General features: G+C 39.9%; 1 protein-coding gene across 1 annotated transcript in view; it reads right to left on the reverse strand.

Moving 5' to 3' along the window:
• Positions 1-19,979, reverse strand: part of acsl6 (acyl-CoA synthetase long chain family member 6) — a gene marked incomplete at both ends in the record, with an annotated part of 35,421 nt that extends 15,442 nt beyond the window's left edge. Inside the window, 7 exons of the mRNA XM_079248101.1 lie at positions 1,779-1,957; positions 2,409-2,508; positions 2,670-2,771; positions 4,685-4,749; positions 5,853-5,967; positions 6,914-7,134; positions 19,934-19,979. Coding sequence (XP_079104227.1) covers positions 1,779-1,957; positions 2,409-2,508; positions 2,670-2,771; positions 4,685-4,749; positions 5,853-5,967; positions 6,914-7,134; positions 19,934-19,979 — 828 coding nt within the window. The remainder of the gene's footprint in view (positions 1-1,778; positions 1,958-2,408; positions 2,509-2,669; positions 2,772-4,684; positions 4,750-5,852; positions 5,968-6,913; positions 7,135-19,933) is intronic.
• Between the last annotated feature and the right edge of the window lie 480 nt (positions 19,980-20,459).

The raw sequence follows: 20,459 nt of genomic DNA on the forward strand, positions 1-20,459 counted from the left end.
AAGTATTTCCAAGATCTGTTCAATAAGAAAAGTAATATGTAAGTATAACCATGTTTAGATTTAATTAACCGTTGTTTTTCTTGTTTTTTTTCTGCCTACACATCAGATAAATAAAAGATTATGTGAAGGGTAAAAGCCAGAAGGTGGTAGTGTAGGTAAGTATGTGCTGCTGATACCAGCCTTTTTATTAAAAACATCATCAGGAATCAAACCAAGACATCATATTATTTTAAGTTTACAGTCTTTGTAACACAGAGAGCATCGATGCAAAAAAGTTATGTTTTTAAAACAGAGTGCGTCTAGTTGAGTCAAACTTTCATCTAAAGTGCAGGTGCATTCTGTCAATGTGGAGAAGTCTGGGTTAGTCTAATACTACTTATGACTACATCTGTCACCATTGAGGTGGGTGAGAAAGTTCTGTGCAATAAAGTAGCAGATTTATCAGAGTAAAATGTCTCGTGTAAACACCTCCGTCCAGTCAGACTGATCCAATTCAAATTACGTAGAAAGAACTTTTTAAATGTGACGGAAAAGTCTAAATGCTGTAGTTATCTCAGCAACATTGAAATGTTACTGCATACACATTTAATCTGACTCCCTATGTCGAGATGGAATAAATGTTGTTTACTGAGTATGCTCATAACATGAGGGGTAGAAAGATGACGGCAGGAAAAACAAACTTGTTTGTCACACTTTCCTGTTGGAGCCCTTATAAAAGTGAAGGTTTTCCTTATTGTCATGAAACCGTCTTATTTCTGATGCATACAGTAAATCCCTTAACCCTTTCATGCATGCATTACAAAAGAAACAATGCCACATTTTATTTTAAAATATAGTATTTTACTCCTACCAACTTATACAATACTGTTTGTTCGTAATATTTTGAATTTATTTGATTTATTTCAATGTCTTCTACATTATATATATAAATATAGCTGTATTATTTTCCGATTTGTCACAAAGGAAAACTTACGTAGTTACTATGTTTGCATTTATGTTCAGTTAAATCATATTTGTTCTTCAGTGAGTGGTAATATTTTGGATGATTCACTAACATCCACTGAGCGGTTTATTTAGAAAAAAATACCATCCTCATTCACGAACGTGAGCAAAAAGCTTGTAAATGGGTGTCCACTGCAGTGACCACGATACATGAAAGGGTTAAAACTGAGTCTGTGGTCTCCTGCTGCTGCTGGACGGGTCATAAAGTGGATCTGTAAATTGTCCACGCTTGGACTCTGCTGTTTCTAAGCAACAGGGACACATCAGTAAAATTACTGAAGTTTCAAAAAAGTTGGAAAATTTTTTTACCTTCTTCAGTCAAGTTTATTTATGTTTGAATCTCCGATCCAAATCATTACAAACTTGATTATGTTAGACTAACTAAATATTTCTCCATGAAAACATGACAAATAAAGGTGCCTGTCTGAGCCGAATCAATGTTAAGTTTAAAAAACTTTGTTTGTCCTTTATGGTGTTAATTTGGGTTGTTTTCTTTAGTTTTCTGGGTCTTTGCTTCAGGATGTTGGAGCGAGCACTTAATATTTTAAGCTAAAGAGCAGTCAGAGTTGTAAATATACAGTTAGTATGTGATGATAAGTGCAGATACGATGAAGTATGTGGCATAACACCAAAAAAAAACAAAAAACAAAAAAAAAAAACCAACAGCTGCTTCAGAAGTAAATATTTGACTATTTTCAAGCATCTGAAAAGTTAATTTCACTGTGAGCACTTCATAAATTCAGTTATATTATCTAAAACCCATTTGATGGTCATACCTCGACCTCCTGGAGAGCCTGCACATGGACACCACAGCTATTGCCGTGGTCCACGAGAGCAGAGTCAAAGGCATCCATCAGGATGATTCTCTGTAGGCGGGGAGTCTCTTTCCGCTCCACATTCTCCAAAAGGACCTGAGCTTTCTCCACTTTGTCGCAGATGACTGTAGAGATGTCGGCTGAAATGAAACAAGCACACAAGTGCACACACACCTTGTGTGAATATCAGCAAAATAAGAAATAAAGAGGAAAGACAAAAAAACATGTGGGGTTGAAATTGAGTTGATATTTGCACATTTATGACCTTTAAGGGTAAAAGTCCATTAAAAATCTCAAAATCAATAAAACAAACTAGTTCATCATATGCATTTTATTTAAAGAAAATCAAGTTAGAACATTTAAAGCACTTTGAGTCACCTTGTTGTTGAATTGTACTACAAAAACTTGTCTTGCCTTAAATGTCGCTGTCATTTGCTTTAGAGGCTTAATGAATGAAGTGAGGTCTGTTTTCACACATCAAACTCCAGAACAGATCCTCTGTACCACATGGGTTGTGTGTTGAGTATATTATGCTGCCATTTATGCACTGGTATGAGTTATTTGGTCACTAACTGACGTGTGTGCTCTTACCGGTGTTAATGATGAACCGTATGGCGTCTGCACCTAGTGTGTCATAAAGGGGAACCACCACCATGGAGTAGGTGTAGCAAGCCAGCTCTGAGATGATCCACTGCAAATCCCATACAGAGCAAGCTTAATACTTTATATACACAAACTCTGGACAGATCCTTTTACCTTTTTCTTACTTTATATTCAGAAAAGCTGAGAGATTATAAAACAAAGTACATTTAGGAGACAAATAGAAAGTAATGTTTAAAGGGATGAAGTTACCTCAGGCCTGTTCTGAGCAAACACACCGATGAACTGGCTGGAGTTGGGCTGGCAGCCCTGGTGAAGAAGGCCTGAGCCAAGATGCTCCGCCCGGGCTGTAACCTGTGGACCAAGCAGGACAGAACCAAACAAATACTGTGGTGAGTTCAACTTCCAAGTAGAGGGAGGGGGAGAAGGAGAGGGAGAGAGAAAGAGGGAGAGAGATGAAGAGTGTTGCTCAAACACTTCGCCTCTGCTTCTCTAATGCAATGGAAGCATAATTGTAAACCTGTTTGGAAACACCTACAGTCATGGAGGGCATTAAGAATCCATCTATTGCAATAACTGATGAACTTCACAAAGTTACAGTGATTGTGAACGAGATCAGAGAAAAGTTGGTTCAGACATGCTGCATTTCCACAGAGGTGTTGCGTCTTTTTTTCCCCCATCCTAAATTCATTGTTCACGAGTTTCCTTTTAAAAGGTTTTCCACTGAATGCAACTTCAAACCAGTCCAAAACAAACAGCTGAGAAAAAAAACCCAGACCAATTTAAACATAAAGCCACGTCATGATGAAGTAACACCTGGCACAACGGGAGGTTTTGTAAGATCCCAGTTTTTCACCTGATGATTCATTAGAAGCTCCTCCCTGGGCTGCTGTTTAGGAATTGGACAGAATTCCTTTGGTCTCTGCTGTCTTTCACATCTGCCTTCTTGTTCTGAATTTCCCCAGAATCTAACTGGGGCTCACTGCAGATGAGGGGCTAACATATTACTACTTACAGTCCTTAAAACTTTACACTTTCATCCACCCATCCATTCATTTTCTCTTGCTGAATTGTTTTTCTGCTGGTCGGAGTCGCGGGGGCAGCAGCCTAAGCAGAGAAGCCCAGACTTCCCTCTCCCCAGCCACATTTGCCACCTCTTCAGGGGGGATCCCAAGGCGCTCCCAGGCCAGCCGAGAGATATAATCCCTTCAGCGTGTCCTGGGTCTTCCCCGGGGTCTCCTCCCAGAGGGACGTGCCTGGAACACCTCACCAGGGAGGCGTCCAGGAGGCATCCTGACCAGATGCCTGAGCCACCTCAACCGGGTCCTTGCAATATGGAGGAGCAGCGGCTCTACTCTGAGCCCCTCCCAGATGACAAGTTTCTCATCCTATCTACAGGGAGAATCCGGTGGAGAAAACTCATTTCAGCCGCCTGTATATGCGATTTCACTCTTTGCATCACCATCTACAGCTCCAACCATAGGTCGCTCAGCTCATAGGTGGCTCAGCTCTTTCTTCACCACGACAAAAACTCCAAAGGCTCCTATGATGACAACAAACTCTGGCATAAAAGTTCCCTTGCCTGGATGCGGTTTATCGGGCCCCCCATCTGGAGCCAGGCCTGGAGGTGGGGCACGATGACGAGTGTCAGGTGGCTGGGCCTTTGCCCATGTGGCCTGGTCAGGTTCAGCCCGAAAGGGTTACATAGGCACCCCCCTCTGTGGTCTCACCACCTGCAGGGGGGGGCGGGGGCATCGGGGTTTTGTGTAATGTGAGCTGGACAGAGGTAGAAGGTGGGAACCCTGGCAGTCTGATACTCAGCTGCAGAAACTTTCTCTGCTTTCATTGCGTATATTTACATCATTACCATCTCAGTCAAAACCATGTCTGCATGTGGACTCATTACCAACCAGTTTATTTATTATTTTAACCCATAAGAATCCAGCGTGACCAATATGATTCATCCAGTCTCAGACACTTGGCATCATTTTAATGGTACAAACTTTGATTTTTAATCATCTGCCTCTAAATGGACAGAAGAAAGCAGAATATTACACTATAAAAATTGACATATCACATAGTAATTAACAATAAATATCCTTTTTACATTTTTTAAAGGGACAAATAAAGACTCCATATTTTAAAAATTTGACTTATTAGATCATTTTTTCATGGGCTGGGTCTTTATGGGTTAAAGTTATGCATCATTTTCTTATCTCTCTTGGCAGCTGTAGATTGAAAGAGAAACTGTCATGAACGGCACTAACCTCCTTATAGGACATCCACTTGTATGGCTGGTTTGGGAGCCGAGAGCCTAAGCAAGGCCCATCGCCTGTTAAGCACACAAGAAAATAAAATCATTACTCACTTTTGGCCTTTTTCTTTCTAATCAAAGCCTTATCAAACATCACTGGACATCGTAAGGATATGTAGCACCCTGGGGGTTTAAACTGCACAGGATAGAATAAAAAGACCCTTAATATTTAGTAGCAACAACAACTTGAGCAGTCAAACTGGGTAAAACAATATGGTCCGTTTCTGTCTTTTCTAGCTCACTTCATGAGTTAAATAAGAAGCTGGAAAATCACCATAAAACACTCAGCCTTTTAAAAGCAAATGTTTGTCTTTGTTTATGGCCTGGCTTCAGTCTTAACCAGCTAATCAGTCAATTTCCTGTCATATTTTTTAGGTTTCCCCAATTCTGATTAACTTCATTTAAAAATAAATAAATAAAAGGTTGAAAAAAGAAAAAAAAAAAGGTAAAACGCGAGTCAGGTCAAAACACGCAGAAGAGCTACTGGAGCTTGAGAGTTGATAAAAATATCAGACAAACAGTCAGACCAACAAAGATGACCATCACCTTGGCAACCAGAGAAGTTATTTTATCTCCAGCAGCAGACAGATAATTGCAGGAATCACAGTGAGTTTATGAGACTGTCAGACCATCTCTGTTTGCATGTGTGCAACCAAGACTGCAAGGGAAATCTCAAAGAATTACTGAACATGTGGGTGTCTTTTCACTGCCTTGTATTTACTGGTTATTTTATTCCTTCTGACTGGGTGGGTTGGAGGGTTTCAATACTCGTGTCTGCCATTCTTATCTCGTTTCACTTCATGCTTGGAGCATTATAGGTCCTAATTTTAATTTCCTTTACAACATGCTTGGTTATTCTTGAAAGATATAGACATGATCTAATTATCTGTTGCCAAGATACAGTATTAACTTTTTGTCCATATTGGTGAAACAATGTCTGTAAAACTTGACTTGATGGATTAAAACACCGGTACGAGAAAGTGGTCTGAAAAAGTAAGTGCAAGAAAGCACTTCCTGGGGAAAGCTTTCCAAGTGGAAAAGAGACTACAGTAACAAAAATCCTGCACGACTCAGGTATTTGTATTGTGGAGTTTGGAATTTTTCTGTCACATCCAACCAACCAGATATGTGAAGGCCTCTCTGGAAGACCTCATACATGGTCCTTGCATCGTCATGGTAATGACTGAGCAGTTTGGAGGGATCACCCATCATGGATCGCCGACCTCCATCTTCATTCTGGCACAATGAGAAAGAAAACAGCACAGAGACATAACCTCAACACCTTGTTCTCTAAACTCAAGAGCAATTGGATGCAATTTAATTTTTCCATCATAAAATATCATTTGATAGTTAGCCAAACTTGGCAGGGAGTTAAGTAAATGTTTTTCAGATGTACCAAATAATGATTCATGTCCGTTGCCATCAGTTCTAAAACAGCAATAAAATGTTAAAACAGAGGTTTACTTTGTATGCTAGTGCATACTCTGGGGTAGGAGGTCTGAGCCTTGCAAGTTGTTAAACTCCTAACAGTCCTTAGACATTGTGATTCAGTTTACAACTGCCGTCACAGCACAGTCTCAGACTAAAATGTGCTTTAAATAAAGCTCTCGAGCTAACCTCCCACTACATAAATGACTCCCAAAATGCTGTCAGCCTCACGTGTCTCTAACAGTTTGTGGTATGCAGACAAGAAAAAAAAAAGAAGAGGTAGTTTTGGTTTGGTTAGGGCTGTGTTTTAGTTAAACTAGGACTGAAATTTTTAACCACAACTAACAACTAATTCCATAAAGTTTTAATGGATTTACAGAGAAAGGAACTGCTATTAATTTATAAGAATCCTTGAACTGGAGAAAGTAGAACACACTGAAAATCCAATTCAGTGTGGTTTTTTATTATGTCTTTGGCTCTTGGATGAACTTTTGATGGTCAGGTTTTTAGATATTTTGATAGCGTGAATGTGTTTGTGAGGCATTATTCATGTAAAGTGTTGAATAAGTTTAAGAGGTGGACAAGAAAATCAGATGTATTAAAAACAACCCTCCCACTCAGGATGCTTCTTCCTGTGAGTCATTGAGAGAGCCACGATTGAACCCTTTCCTGTGCAGGGAGGAGGACGAAAATATGATTGCAAATATCTGCAAGATGCGTGCGTTATTGTATTCAGCAAATATGGTCACCTCACCGGCACTTCCTCAGACTGGTGCAGCAGGCTGCAAGGAGGCTTGATGGGACGAGGTCTGGTTGCAAACCAGTATGCTAGCACGGCCGTCAAGGCGCCAATGCCCACCAGAGTAGACGTTGGCAGAGAGCGGAAGAAATGGCCAAGCTCATCCATCTCTGGTATCCTCAGGCCACTCATCATCTCCTGGGCCTGCATCTTCTCCATCAGGGTGGAACTCAGCTCTGCAGAGAAACACGGGACAATCGGTCACTTAAGATTTCAGAGGAAAATTAGTAAATGTCGTCATAGTAATCTGAATAATTTCATCTCCCACACTAATTAGACTTGTGAATATGCATCTCACATGAACTTTGATTGAACTGTGATGTTTGACAGGAACAAAGAATCATTGTCAAATAAATAAGTTGTTAAACTGACTTCTGCGCTGGCAGACGTTTAGAAAGCTCATCCAAGGCACTGAAGCTACTGCTAACGGATTATAAAAAGGGAATCTGAACATACGCAGATAATATTTAAACCAATTCACAGCTTTGGCAAAGCAACAGTGCTGCAGTTTCCAGTTTGGTCAATCTGCATATTTTTGCAGCGTGGCAGGAAACCCACATCTTCAATTTTCACAGATGCTGTTAAGGTTTGAAAAAGGAAAAAACAAACAAACAAAAAGAAGTAAAAGAGGAAGAATTGAAATCAACAAAACCCGGATGTCTGGAACATGACAGTTCCAGACTAGGTTTTCCATCATTAAACTCGTATTAAACTACTGTAATATATAAAATGATTCAAGTACAAATAACTACAACAGCACTATGACTGACTACAGGAATTCGTGCAAGCATAAGAAGAAAATATGTGACTATTAAATGCGTCAATTAAAAAATGGTTTTGCAACATGTTGAGAGAGCTGCAGAAACACAAATAACACATTAGTTACATTTGTGGTGACTCAAAAACAACTTTTAGCCAGGAAATCGTAAAGATGCACCCCTTAACACTTCCACTAATGTGAAGAGGCTGGCCTATAACACACACACACACACACACACACACACACACACACACACACACACACACACACACACACACTTGACCCCACAGCTACTCCACTCTAGTTCCTGTCTAAAAAAAATCGGATGGGTGACAGCCCCCACCCCCAGCACTGAGAACTGGTGGGAACAAAGAAGATAAAACACACACCTACACATACACACGCGTAGCGCTCATCAGGGCTTAGCTTTTGTCTTACACATGCACGAACACACACACACACACACTGCAAGATGCATAATTTAGTTGAGCGGCAATGGACTGCACTGCTTACTAGAGGGTTTCCTTCCCTCCCTCAGGAAATGAGTCACAGACAGCACCACCTGATCAGACGAATAGAGCAGAGGCACTGCTGCAGCTCACAGCCAATCAGAATCACTTCCTCATTCTGCCGCATACACGCACACGTGCGCGCGCACACACACACACACACACACACACACACACACACACACAAATAAAGTCAGACTAAAATATGATGAGGGTGAAATTTATAAATATCCATGGCCATGGGAACGCTGACTTCTTGACTTCATTGTTACCTGCTGCTCTGAATAAAAGCAGCAGATTCTTTCATATAGTCTCTTCACTTGAGGAGAAATTCAACAATATGAATACCCCCCCCCCCCCCCGGAAGGACAGGAGGAAATTACTTTTAAAACACAATGAATTTAAATTCAAGACCGGTTTAAGGAAGAAGACAACACACAAGCATGGTCTTTCCTAAAGATCCACACCAAACAAGGGCAGTGTTTCAGTGGGTTGCATGAAGCAAAGGTTAATAAACTAAGCCGCCAACAGTTTCTACTTTTTACAGACTGAGTTTACGTTGAGGGCCTTTCCCTTTGAGAGTTTTCATAAGGAAACAAAATTAAATAGTCTGTAGCCTGTTTATGCCTCAACAGCAAGAGACTCTAAATGGTGCTGAAGATAACTGAGATGTTGCATGTGTCCCAAAATTATTTCTGTAATCAACTTTATATAAACTCGCTTAATTCCTGAACCTTTCATGAAAGTATCAATTCTTAAGACTTTAATAAAAGGCAGCTGGACCTCTCTTGTCTTATCTACCAAAAGGCCGCTTCAGTTCTCCACTTTTAGCTGAGAGGTGAAAGACCTTCAAGAACCAAGAAAAAAGGAGTTCAGTTAATCGTATTCAAGCTCTTCAGATCACCAAGTCATGGATGACTGAGAATCTACATCAAAAGTTAAATGTCAGAACTTGACTTCTCTGTGGCTATTTAACCATAAATTCTTGTTAAATTAAGTTATTATCCTGTTATTTATTCTAAATTACCCTGACCCAATTTTTGATCATTAAAAAAAAGAAAAACTGTGCCAAAACCCTTCCACACAAGGAGAGCTGTTGATATTATTACAAATAAAAACACTATTAAATTTGTTTGGGATGTTTTCCTGTTTAATTGAGATTAAAGTCATGCTAACTTTGCAATAAGTGGGTTTAATATGGGCTGACTTCTTTCCACTCCCTTCAGAAAAAGTCTTTTTGTTTCTCTTGTATATTCCTTTGGATTTGTTTTTCCTGTTTTTAATTTATCTTCATGTTTAAATAAACTTTTAATTCAATCCCTTTGCATCGTGGTGCAAAACATTATTCTACAAAATGTCAAAATAACCAAGGAATGCTGCTTATTGCTTGCTTATTTTGACAAATGCTCAATAAACATTTGTTTATATGAATTATCTTGTGTTTACACTTAAGAAATACATTTACTTCCTCATGCAAAGCTGTGAGCCTGGGCTGCATAAAATAATTTCAAGCCTCTAAAGACATTGAAAAGACTAAAATGCAGCTTGAGTAAAAAAAATAAAAAAATAAAAACAAAAGCAAAACAAAAACATTTTAAAAATAATTATCCAATTGCAGAATTTTCAAACTACATTCATGAACAGAAACATTTCTATTTGATCATAATATATGTGATCCACTGGGCATGCCCCATCACTGCTGTGAAATTCATCATTACAGCAGAAAAAACCCTTCACAAACACACATGCTATTAGTAATAAGATGGGTCATCATCTGCAGTCATTTGTGAAGCAGCACAGACACATGACACCACACTGACATACCGTAATATAGCATTGGTATTGCTCATCAGCTCTTCTCCTTTGCCTCCATTTCACAATACCTTAAGGCGCTCAGTTGTGCATTCCCGGATTCTGCTTCCTCAAACATCTTTCAGGTCAAAATTTTCATCACTTCTCGTATGATAGAAACTATCACTTGAGACAGAAAAACCACTGTATTCCTCTCATGTGTCTGAAAACAGCTTCAGGACTTCCTCTCAGTTGCGCTGGTGGTCAGATAGTTCCTCATTCATTTGATCCTTTTCTGACTTTCTGGAGTTTCAGTCATGAAATCAGGAAATTAGAGTAGCTCAAATGCCAGGAAATGTTTGTTTGGGTTTAAATGAAAAAGCAACATTTCTCGATTTTGTAATTTATGACTAAAACAGTTATGTTAAAGTAAACTTAGTTAAATGTCCTTGTCTGATGAATACAAACAGGTGCCAAATGTGTGCATCTGAAGTCTGTTCAGTATAATGTCATTAAAGACTAAATAAATGAAACATTAATCTGAATAAGCATCCTGAGTTTATGGAAAAATAATCAAAGGCATAACATCTAAAAAGGTGAAAAAGAAAATCTCATTCAACACTATGGCATAATTGCACAATATTTACTAACCTATAGTAACATGTAATCTTTAATTCCACTGCATTTATTTATTTTCTAATAACTAAACTAGAAACTTCACAACACTGAAATCTGCTAGCTAAAAGGAAGTTAGCTTTATCTTAATTTGAGGATAATGAAACAGATGGCAAACTCTAAATACAGACACATTTGAAGCAAACTGACACATAACTATCTATTTTATGATAAAAATCTACAACTTTAACATCTTACTTACAGAGCAAGATTGACTTTTTGGGAAACAACCTTTCTTCTGTGAAAGAGATGATAAGGAAGATAAATTAGCCTAGCTTAGTTTAGGTAGCCAGAGCTAAGCTAAGCTAGCTTAGCACAAAGAAAAAGCTCAACACCTAGCTTGGCATCATCCACTCATTAAAAGCGACCACCAATCCATTTATACTACTTCTATTTTCATCCCATTTCTTTATTCTGTTCATGTACAATATAAAAGAATAAATAAATAAATAAAACAAATATTCCAAATGATCAAAATCGATAGCAGAAATGGTTTCCTTAAAATGATAAAGTGCTACTTTCTACACATAAAAAATATAAATTACAAAATGGGAGCTTTACTGTGCCAACATGAAAAACACAAAACTCAGTAGCATCTATAAATGGTTAATCCATTTAAACTGATATTACAATTGCATTTGATACCAACAGCCAAGTGAACCCTTGCTCATTCTTACTCAGTGTCTCTTGCCAAAAAAAAGCCCCTGATGTCAGTTTTGACCTGGTTTTGACACAGAACTGCAGCTAAGTTGTTAATATCTTTTATGGCAGAACAACAGGACCAATTGGTTATGCATTAAAAACCATTTGACTGCAAAAAGCTTCACCAACATTTTCGGCTTTACCATTTTCACCATGACTGTTAATTTACCACCACTGGAAAAGCACCTACACAAAAATAGTTCTATTACATCATTAAAAAAAAAGTTTCACTTTGTTTTTGTTTAGAAATCACTTGTGATTGTTTGTCTAGTGTAAGTCACAAGTGAAGTGGTGCAATTGAGTGACCAATAATGGCTTAGATGATTGACTCAATTGGTCAATAGAAACTTTCTCTTAAATATTTATATGAACGCTGTGAACGCATACGGCTAAAACAATTGAGTCTTTTTGAGATGCTTTCAAAGTATCATTATTATGCTGTGTCCACTGGGTAATGTGTTTTGGCTGCAGTGGTGGCTGAGCCATAGTGGATTAGTTGGTGCTTAAAAAGAGAGGAAGAGGAGGAGAGACGGCACTGGACCAGTTCTAAATATAGACAGACTCCATAACCCACTGACACCACTGTGCAGACAGCTGGAATAAAGAAGAGTGCAGCTGGTTACAAAAGCATCTATGTGCTCTAGTGCACACATTCACACACTCCATCTCAATCTGAAAACAGAGAAAAGGGGGGAAATAGAGCAGAGGTCAGACCCAGCATTGATAAAAAATAATAATCTTACTTTTACACTCCAGCATCTGCTCATTCTTTAAGGCTATTCAGCTAGCATTATGTATACATGTTAAAATAAATAAAAACATAAATAAATGGTCTACTGATGACGAAGGGATCCCACACTTGCTGATTATGCTCTTTCTGCAACTTTGCATATTTTTTGTGTAAATTACATACTAAAGAAAAGAAAAACCTAAATGTCTAATAAATATAATTTTCACACTGATAACAAATATTACTCGAAGTGGGTCTTCAGTGTTGAAAACCAGACCGGGACTGACAGATTATTCATAATATATTTTATATATATATGTTTATATATATATATTAGATTATATATTATATTTAGTTATTTTTGACTGCACTACTTAGTCTTGTTTTTCACATTTGGGTTAACACAAATGCAATAACATCATTTTCAAAAATGTACATATGAAAATGAAGACTTAACATACATTTTGACCTTTAAATAAAACTCGTATTGTGCAAAACCAGCAGGTGTCACACAAATAAAATCCTTACTGCAACAAAACCTTGTAAATTATTTCTGTGCAATGCTAGATGCAGATATTAGTCTGTTAGCATTTGTGGGATACAAGACTACATCTGCAAATATTCCACATCTGCTCATTGTTTTTGAACACCCATTTTCTGCACCTGTATGAAACGGCACAAACTCTCATTCAGAGCTACACCAGTGAACCACATCTTTCTGCCCCAAAATAGCCTGACAGCAGCAGAAGACCAGCAGTCTATCAAGACCCATAATTGGCCTCCAGGAAGGACACAAAATATCTGCTTGCCCAACACTATTTCTGCCTCTCTTTGGACTGCTGTTGTACGCTTTCTCCTGTCTGACCACTGATTAAAAAAAAAAAAAAAAAAAAAAAAGCAAAAAGTGATGACAAACTAAAAACTTGAAATGTTTGCTGCACTGATGCGAGGCATTAAGTATGGCCTTCCAATTTGTGGTGCAGCTTTTTCCTATTTCAGGGACTGACTTGCAGAAGTCATGAGACTTAACTGGAGTACGTTTCTATATGGTATCTTTGGCATGAGGTGAATTTTCAGCATGTAAACTGGAAGGGGTTCAACCTGAGAGGCAACATCTAAAAATCACACACTGACGTGTAGAAGTCCTTCACAGCCCTCTCAGAACGAGGTTGCGTGCTTAAATTTACATCATTACACTGCATGAACAGAGTAGTCTCTCCGCTCAGTCAAAAATTCTGCATGGTGTCCTGTCCTTTGTTCCATAATAACCCCAATAGCGCGCGCACACGCACGCACACACACACACACACACACACACACACACACACACACACACACACACACACACACACACACACACACACACACACACACACACACACACACACACACACACACACACACACACACACACACACACACACACACGTCTTTAAGTTCATTCCTGCTGCAGCCTTCAAAGACTGTTGCTTCAGCTGGAGTGACAAAGGAACAGCGGCCCAGCAGTAATCCCCTTAGCAACAACAAGACCTTGGTATAAAATTTCAGACAGTTTTTGTTTTTTGAGAAATGATGCATAAATCACACCATAAACTCATGAAAGTAACCTTGATTGCACATGGACTTGGTAGCAGAGTTGGTGTTTTACTGAGAGAGATATAGATGAATAAGTAGTGCGCACTAAAAGTTTCGCACAGTCTCTGCCTACACATTCTGCAGCTTGTTAAAGGAGAATTTTAACCAAAGTTGGACAACATACTGACAGCAGCCTCTCACTTTGGCTTACATCCCTTTTTGCATAGATTGTGCCTTTTGCTTATGTGGGTCACGTGACTGGAAAGCAACCTCTTTCATTGGCTTTGATCACTGAGAATCAGTGAAGCACACAAGGGTGCGGGGTACTGTACATGCCATTCACTACAGACGAAACAGGGCTGAATATACACATCTTTGACATGCAGACAGTGTAATACGACAGCCAGACATAAAATTGGGATGGAGTTGCTGAGCGAATGTCCAAGTGAGAAGAAGAGGTGGAACTTGGGGCATTGTTAACTTATTTAATGTACTATTTTAATAGTATTCAACAAGCTGGTCCACAGGTCTGGACAAACATCCATCCACTTTCTATAACAAAACACAGTAAATCTTCATATTGGGGAACGTAAGGGTCCTGTTTCACAGCAAGCTGTGTGTTGTGCCATCTTTGGAAATCCAAATCAACCCTATCAAACACGACGTCAACGCTTGAACTGAAAACTTAACAGAACTATCTAGTATAAGAGAACATGCAAATCTTTTTCATGTTACATAACTGAAAGCTCCACCTGCAAGCACATAACTGACCCACTTACACCCTTTGTGGACCCAAATATCTCATCCCTGGCTGGAGGTATGCAAGCTCATGTTGGTTGTTTCCCTAAGTAAAATTGTAACTTATTGTTCTGGTGTCCATGTCTGCACATGTCTGGTGGTAGGAAAAGGGGAGGGTGAGGTGCATCTTCTCTTATAGAAAAAACTGTGACGACTCCCAGGACAATACATAGCAACCTACTCTTATACACAGTAACACAGTTTTAGTAGAATGTGACATTGGATATTGATATAAAGAAGAGTCTGCAAAGAAAACAACCTTGTTGTCCTAATTATATTGCACAGAGCTACATTCAGAACCAGAGATGCATTGCAGATACCAGTACTGGTCCAATGCTTTGTGGGTGAAGTCGTACTAGATATTTATTAGTTTTCTGATATGACAGAACCCGATAGCAATCTGTATTTAGTATTATTTCAGCAAGAGAAACTAAATTTGAGCATTTAGCTGTGTTGTCAAAGTGGTGAACCAAATCCACCAAAAACCACTTTCATCCATCCTTCCATTTTCTTAAACACTGAGTCCAGACAGGGTTTCGGAAAGCTGGAGTCCATCCCAGCAATCATTGAACAAGAGGAAGGGTACAGCCTGGACAAATTTCAAGTCCATCACAGGGCCTAAAAACCACTTTATTCTCCTTTTTTATGAAGATTTGTATCATTTTCAAGCTGTACATTGAGAGGATGGCCGCAGGATGACTCGTATGATAAAATCACACAGACGTTGCATCTGACATCCAGACTCTTAACCAAGGGACTGTACTGGTACTCAGTATCAGCTACTACTGAAATGTTAATAGCTGTACCTTTTGCATTGTTCATACTGTTCCAAGGATTTCCTTGATATATTCAATGAGACCATCTGCCATAAAGTGTGTTTGGAAAAGCAGCAGCAGGACAGGATCGGTATCAGCTAACACTGAAATTCAATCTAAGATATGTCTCTACGGGCAAGTAGAGTAATTTATCAGATTAAAAGTAGCTAAGCTAAAATGTTGGGAACATTTGGTGAAGGAACAACAGTGAGGAGTTTTGGGTGACTAGACTTGCTGTACACTCGGCTGAGAGCTGAACAGACGTGCACAGTCAAAGACACAGTTCAGCAGGAACTTTATGCAGACTCATATCAGTTACCAAACATCGAGTACACGTACTGTGAATGAACAAGTTGGGAAAAAGAAAACAAACATTTCATTCTTTCAAACATGCTAGTGGATAAATGAATGGGCCTCAGCATCAAACAAGCCTTTACAGCTGTTTATGTGGTTAATTTAGATTTGTCAGTTAAATTTATTTAACCAAAACAATTGCAATGCATGACTTAATAAAATAAATAGTAATAAATAAAATAATAAATAAATAAATAAAAGATAAATATTATAATAATAAAAATAATAAATAAATAAAAATAAAATAAACCAATAAAAGTAAAGAGTCAGTGCAGTATAGTAGGCTGGAAAATTTCATGGAGCAAAGAGAACTAGACTGACATCTTAGACATGCTGGTTACACGCAGGATACTGAACAGCTGAATAGTAGCCTGAATAGTTGCCTTCATGTAAAATGCTGCAGGAGCATGACAAATGCAAAAAAGTATGTTACCTCCAAAACAAGATACAGATTATATACAGTTTGAGCATAAAATTAGAAAATCTGCACACACAGAAGCTTGTTTAAAGCATCGGCTCTTCGTTTCATGCCGCCTGGATGTTTCCTCTTCTCTGAGGAAGAATCCACTTAGCAAGGATTTTGCTGCAGCATGAGTAAACTGCAAGCTAGGCAATGGAGAGGGCTTGTGAATGGACCAAACACACTTCCTGTGTCCTCTAAGGCTTAAAGCAGAGGAAACTCAACCTGTCGCCCTTAAGCCCCGCCCCATCGGCCCATCAGAGGGCCGTCACCAATGATTAGAGTCCAGCGTGGGGAGATTACAACCTATTAGCACAGAGGCAAATGGCCAGTATTAACCTCGCTACAGCCTTCATATACATTATTTATCTAAAGACGCCCTGTTCAGCTTTTTTTTGGAAGCATTTCCCCTGTTTTGCAGCCTCACTTGTATCAGCGCAGCGTCTCTTCTTTATCAAAGCGGCCTTTTTAAACAGTCATTATCTCTCGCTGCCATCCCTGTACTTAGACCACCCTAAAGGGTTTGAACCACCATTTTTCTGTCACCATCTCTGTGGGATAATCGTACAGTCTTGCAGGCAGGCAAGAACACCACCACATCCCCTCCAGGACTAAGATGAAGCACAACAGATAACTGCTGTAATTCATTCAATGAAAGCCGCTAAAGACACAAGCATGAGAAAAGAGAATGAACTATTAAAGAGTTCTACTGTGCAGACATAAAGAAGAACAAAAAAAAAAAAAAAAAAACTATATAAAAGAGATATTAAGAGCTAAGAAACTAAAAAGCAAAGCAAGCCGGAGATCTAAACTGTAACTGCAGTGCAGAAACATACAGCTGTGGTTTAGGCAGCGGCACTTACAAAGGCGTTCGGTAGCTGATGAGGCGCGATGTGTGTCTGTGTAGGTGTGTGTGCGTGTACGTGTGTGTGTGTGGTGTGCCAAGGGGCATCAGGCGGATATCACATAGCCCTATGCAAACTAGTGATTACCTTCCCACTGGCACCAGCCAGATTAAGCTGAGGCAAGCAAGAGAAGAGCAGTGAGAAGCGTTTTGGCCTAGTTTGGGCCTTGCTGGCTTCCGTATCACACCACCCTGAGCTCAACAGACGCTGCACACTCTCACCACACCCACCCCTCCCTTCCTCCTTCCACTCTCCCTATCTCTGACGCTCTGCACCCATGCTCATCCTCTTCTTCCACACAACAGGCAGCAGCATGTAGCAACAGAGGAAACAGATCCATGTGGAGGCACACACGTATGCAAATACACCTGCACTCACAGCGCTGAGGCTTTAGCATTTACACAAACTGCAGAGTGCTATGTCAGCTGAGGATGTGCTCACTTTGATTTGACTATCAAAGTGGGAGAAAAAGATGGCCTTACAATCTCAGTTTGGGTGATTAGGACAAAAAGAAACAGGACTATTAGTTTTTTGGGGTTTTTTTTTAAACACGAATATAAATCTATTTTTGTGTTATCTTGAAGCAAAAACTAATTCACCACTGTGCACATGCACATAAGCCAAAAAGGAAATGTAACAAAGTTGCATATTTCTACTTCTGTATACAAGTATATTCCTCTTTTTGCTAATTTGTTGTCAAAATGAGGAAATAAATGTTGGCTTCCACGTCAGACAATCTTTTTTTAAGCATCTTACAGCCATTCAGAAAGAAGCGTTTTGCACGGCAATGGCTATAAAATCACCCCAAGCAATTCCTATATTCCACACTGTGAAAGTCAGGCAAATGTGCTTCAGCACTTTAGCCTGAGAGATTAAACCAGCATCCCACTAAATGAGAAATAGTGCGTACAGAATTCTGAAGCAGCAATAAAGCTCTCAGACGGAGAGCCTCTACATGACTTAGAGCACCTTTACTCAGCAATATTAAATTATTCTAACTGAGAAATGGTTCATTTGTACAGGGCATCTTTCTTCCAACAGGACAAACCAAGACAAAGCATGACCTCTCCAGCTGCATTTACATCACTAGTTCTCATGCAATGGACAGTCACTGGCATTTATTATTCAGCAAAAAAAAGAGTGCTTTCAAATACTGTGCAGTCATGCGAAGCGTCTTTTATATCTATAGAAGTCAGGGTTTCTAAAGCCCAACACAATATTTCCTATAGTTTAAACTTAATTAAAATGGCTATACTAGCACGGTCTCGCGAAAGAAGACAATGTTATATGATTATGGGTATGTTTTTCTTTGGCAAGTATTAAAGTAAGGTTAAACGTGTGATTATTTGAAAACTATTGACTAGTTCCTGTCAAAATGTACAGTAAAGCCACTCCCAACTTAATTAAATATTAAGAAAGGGAAAAAAAGAATAGGTTGTGAAGGGCTACAATAGCTGGAGATCACAATGAATTATTTAAACTGGGGAGCAGCAGGGTGTAAGGATGTAACAGGTGAAAGATGTCATGAATCCTCCCCAGAGGCCTCTCAGCTTCACTTCACAGAATATTTCTTAGTTAAACCATTCAGCTCCTAACAAAAGTGGGTCCTTTGTCGTTACAGGGTTGCAGGTGGGGCTTATTTAATAAGCAATGCAGCCAATGAGAGCACATTTTAATATTAATGCGATTGCAATGCAAAATACCAGCTCGTTCCTTAGCAACAGTGTAGTGGAAACCTACACTGTACGGGAGGATTACCATTAAAACAAAACCATTGTGTCCATTTGAATCAGACTATGTGCGGTTCCTTTGATGATTCCATCGATGGGAATTTAGTAAAGCATCACACCTTTCAGAAATCTCATCAGGTATAATATAGGTCCACAACTGGTCTATGCTAAGCTCCACAGCCCCCCTTACAAGTCGTTTTGCGTTAACCAGGGTGGGGGTGGTGTCAGCTAAAGCCTGAGCATGCCGAGCAGTTCGGTTTGCCGGTAGGCCGCAGGATTTCAGCACCCATAGCTCCTGGACAGCTCCGTCCAATCAGCTGCGCGCTCCGAAGCGCGTCATCCTTCCTCATCCTCCCTCCCTCCATAACTGCTGGGGCATGGCGGAGGACATCTCAGGCAAAATGCTGACTTTACCAACCGGTTTCTAGGCTCAAAAGAACCGTGTTGTAGTAAATACAAACCCGAGATGGGGACCTTTGACGTGATGCCCCGTTTGACGTGAAGCACGCTGCAGCAGATGCGAAAAGACGTGACAGGGGGGGGTTTAAATGACGTGTGTCCGGTTTCTACGCACAATGTCACACGACCTTAGCAGCTGGCAGGCCTTTAATGCACACGTTTATCCCATTTGCCTCGAAATAAGAGCAACCCTTGGTGTAAAAAGCTGGATTTCAGCGTTAAACGCTGTCAAACTATGACAGGATGAGTTAAATTACTCATCTCATAGATGTCCGCATGGAAACAGCCGCATGGCAGCTTGTCCTGCCCATGCACCTGATCAGAGATAGCCACGTACTGCCAACCTGAGAAAAAAAAAACTCCCTTGATCTTACACAATTTGTCGACGCAGCTTTAAGGCAGAAACGCAAAGCTTACACCGTCCTGCGTAAATGATGTATCAACGCACGTGTAGGCAGCCTTTCCTGCTTTTTTCTTTTTTTCTTTCAATGCCACCGGCGTCGTTGTGGTGCAGACGAAGCATCAGTGTACAGAAATCAGCCTAAAATAATGAAAGATGGCTGGGAAAGAACAGAAACATCGCCGTCTGTGTGAAGTGAAAAAGCCGGCAGTGAGACAATACCAGAGGCAGGTGCATGGCGTTTAGCTCCAGCCCGGCTAAGCTAACTCCCCGAAATGAATGAAAACAGCCAAAAGGATGTCTGAAACTCACCTAATATAATCCAGAGCGACCCAGAGACCAAAACGAATGCGAGCATGTCTTTCTCATTGAGTCAGGTGTCCCGGTGCAGGAGCGGCTCAGAGCTGCAGCATTGACTGCAGAAAGTCGCCGACAATCTGGGAGATTAAGGAGGGAGGGGGGGTTGTAGGGAGGAGGGGGATGACAATATATCTAAGACAGACCACAGTAGGGGAGCCGACTATGTCCAGCAGGTCTTACTGTGCAGATTTTGCCCGACAAGCAGAGACTTGACGAGCTGTCTGTAGGAACAAAGTCAGATAAAGCATCCTTCCTCCTTCTGGATTTTCCACCTTCACCTATTTGGCTGCTGCGCAATGGAAGACAAGCTGACATCAACACGCCTGGATGTCACACGGTCGACATCAAGGTTATTTGGATGAGATGCCTTTTTTATGTTAAAATATGAACCTCACATTTAATATCAACTGAACGCGTTCATTTGGGCTTTTACATTAAAGTCTGCTTGAAACGTAAAGGGGAGTAAAAAAAAAAAAAA

The sequence above is a fragment of the Telmatherina bonti genome (genome assembly GCF_933228915.1).
Source record: "Telmatherina bonti genome assembly, chromosome: 10".
NCBI classification, from domain to species: domain Eukaryota; kingdom Metazoa; phylum Chordata; class Actinopteri; order Atheriniformes; family Telmatherinidae; genus Telmatherina; species Telmatherina bonti.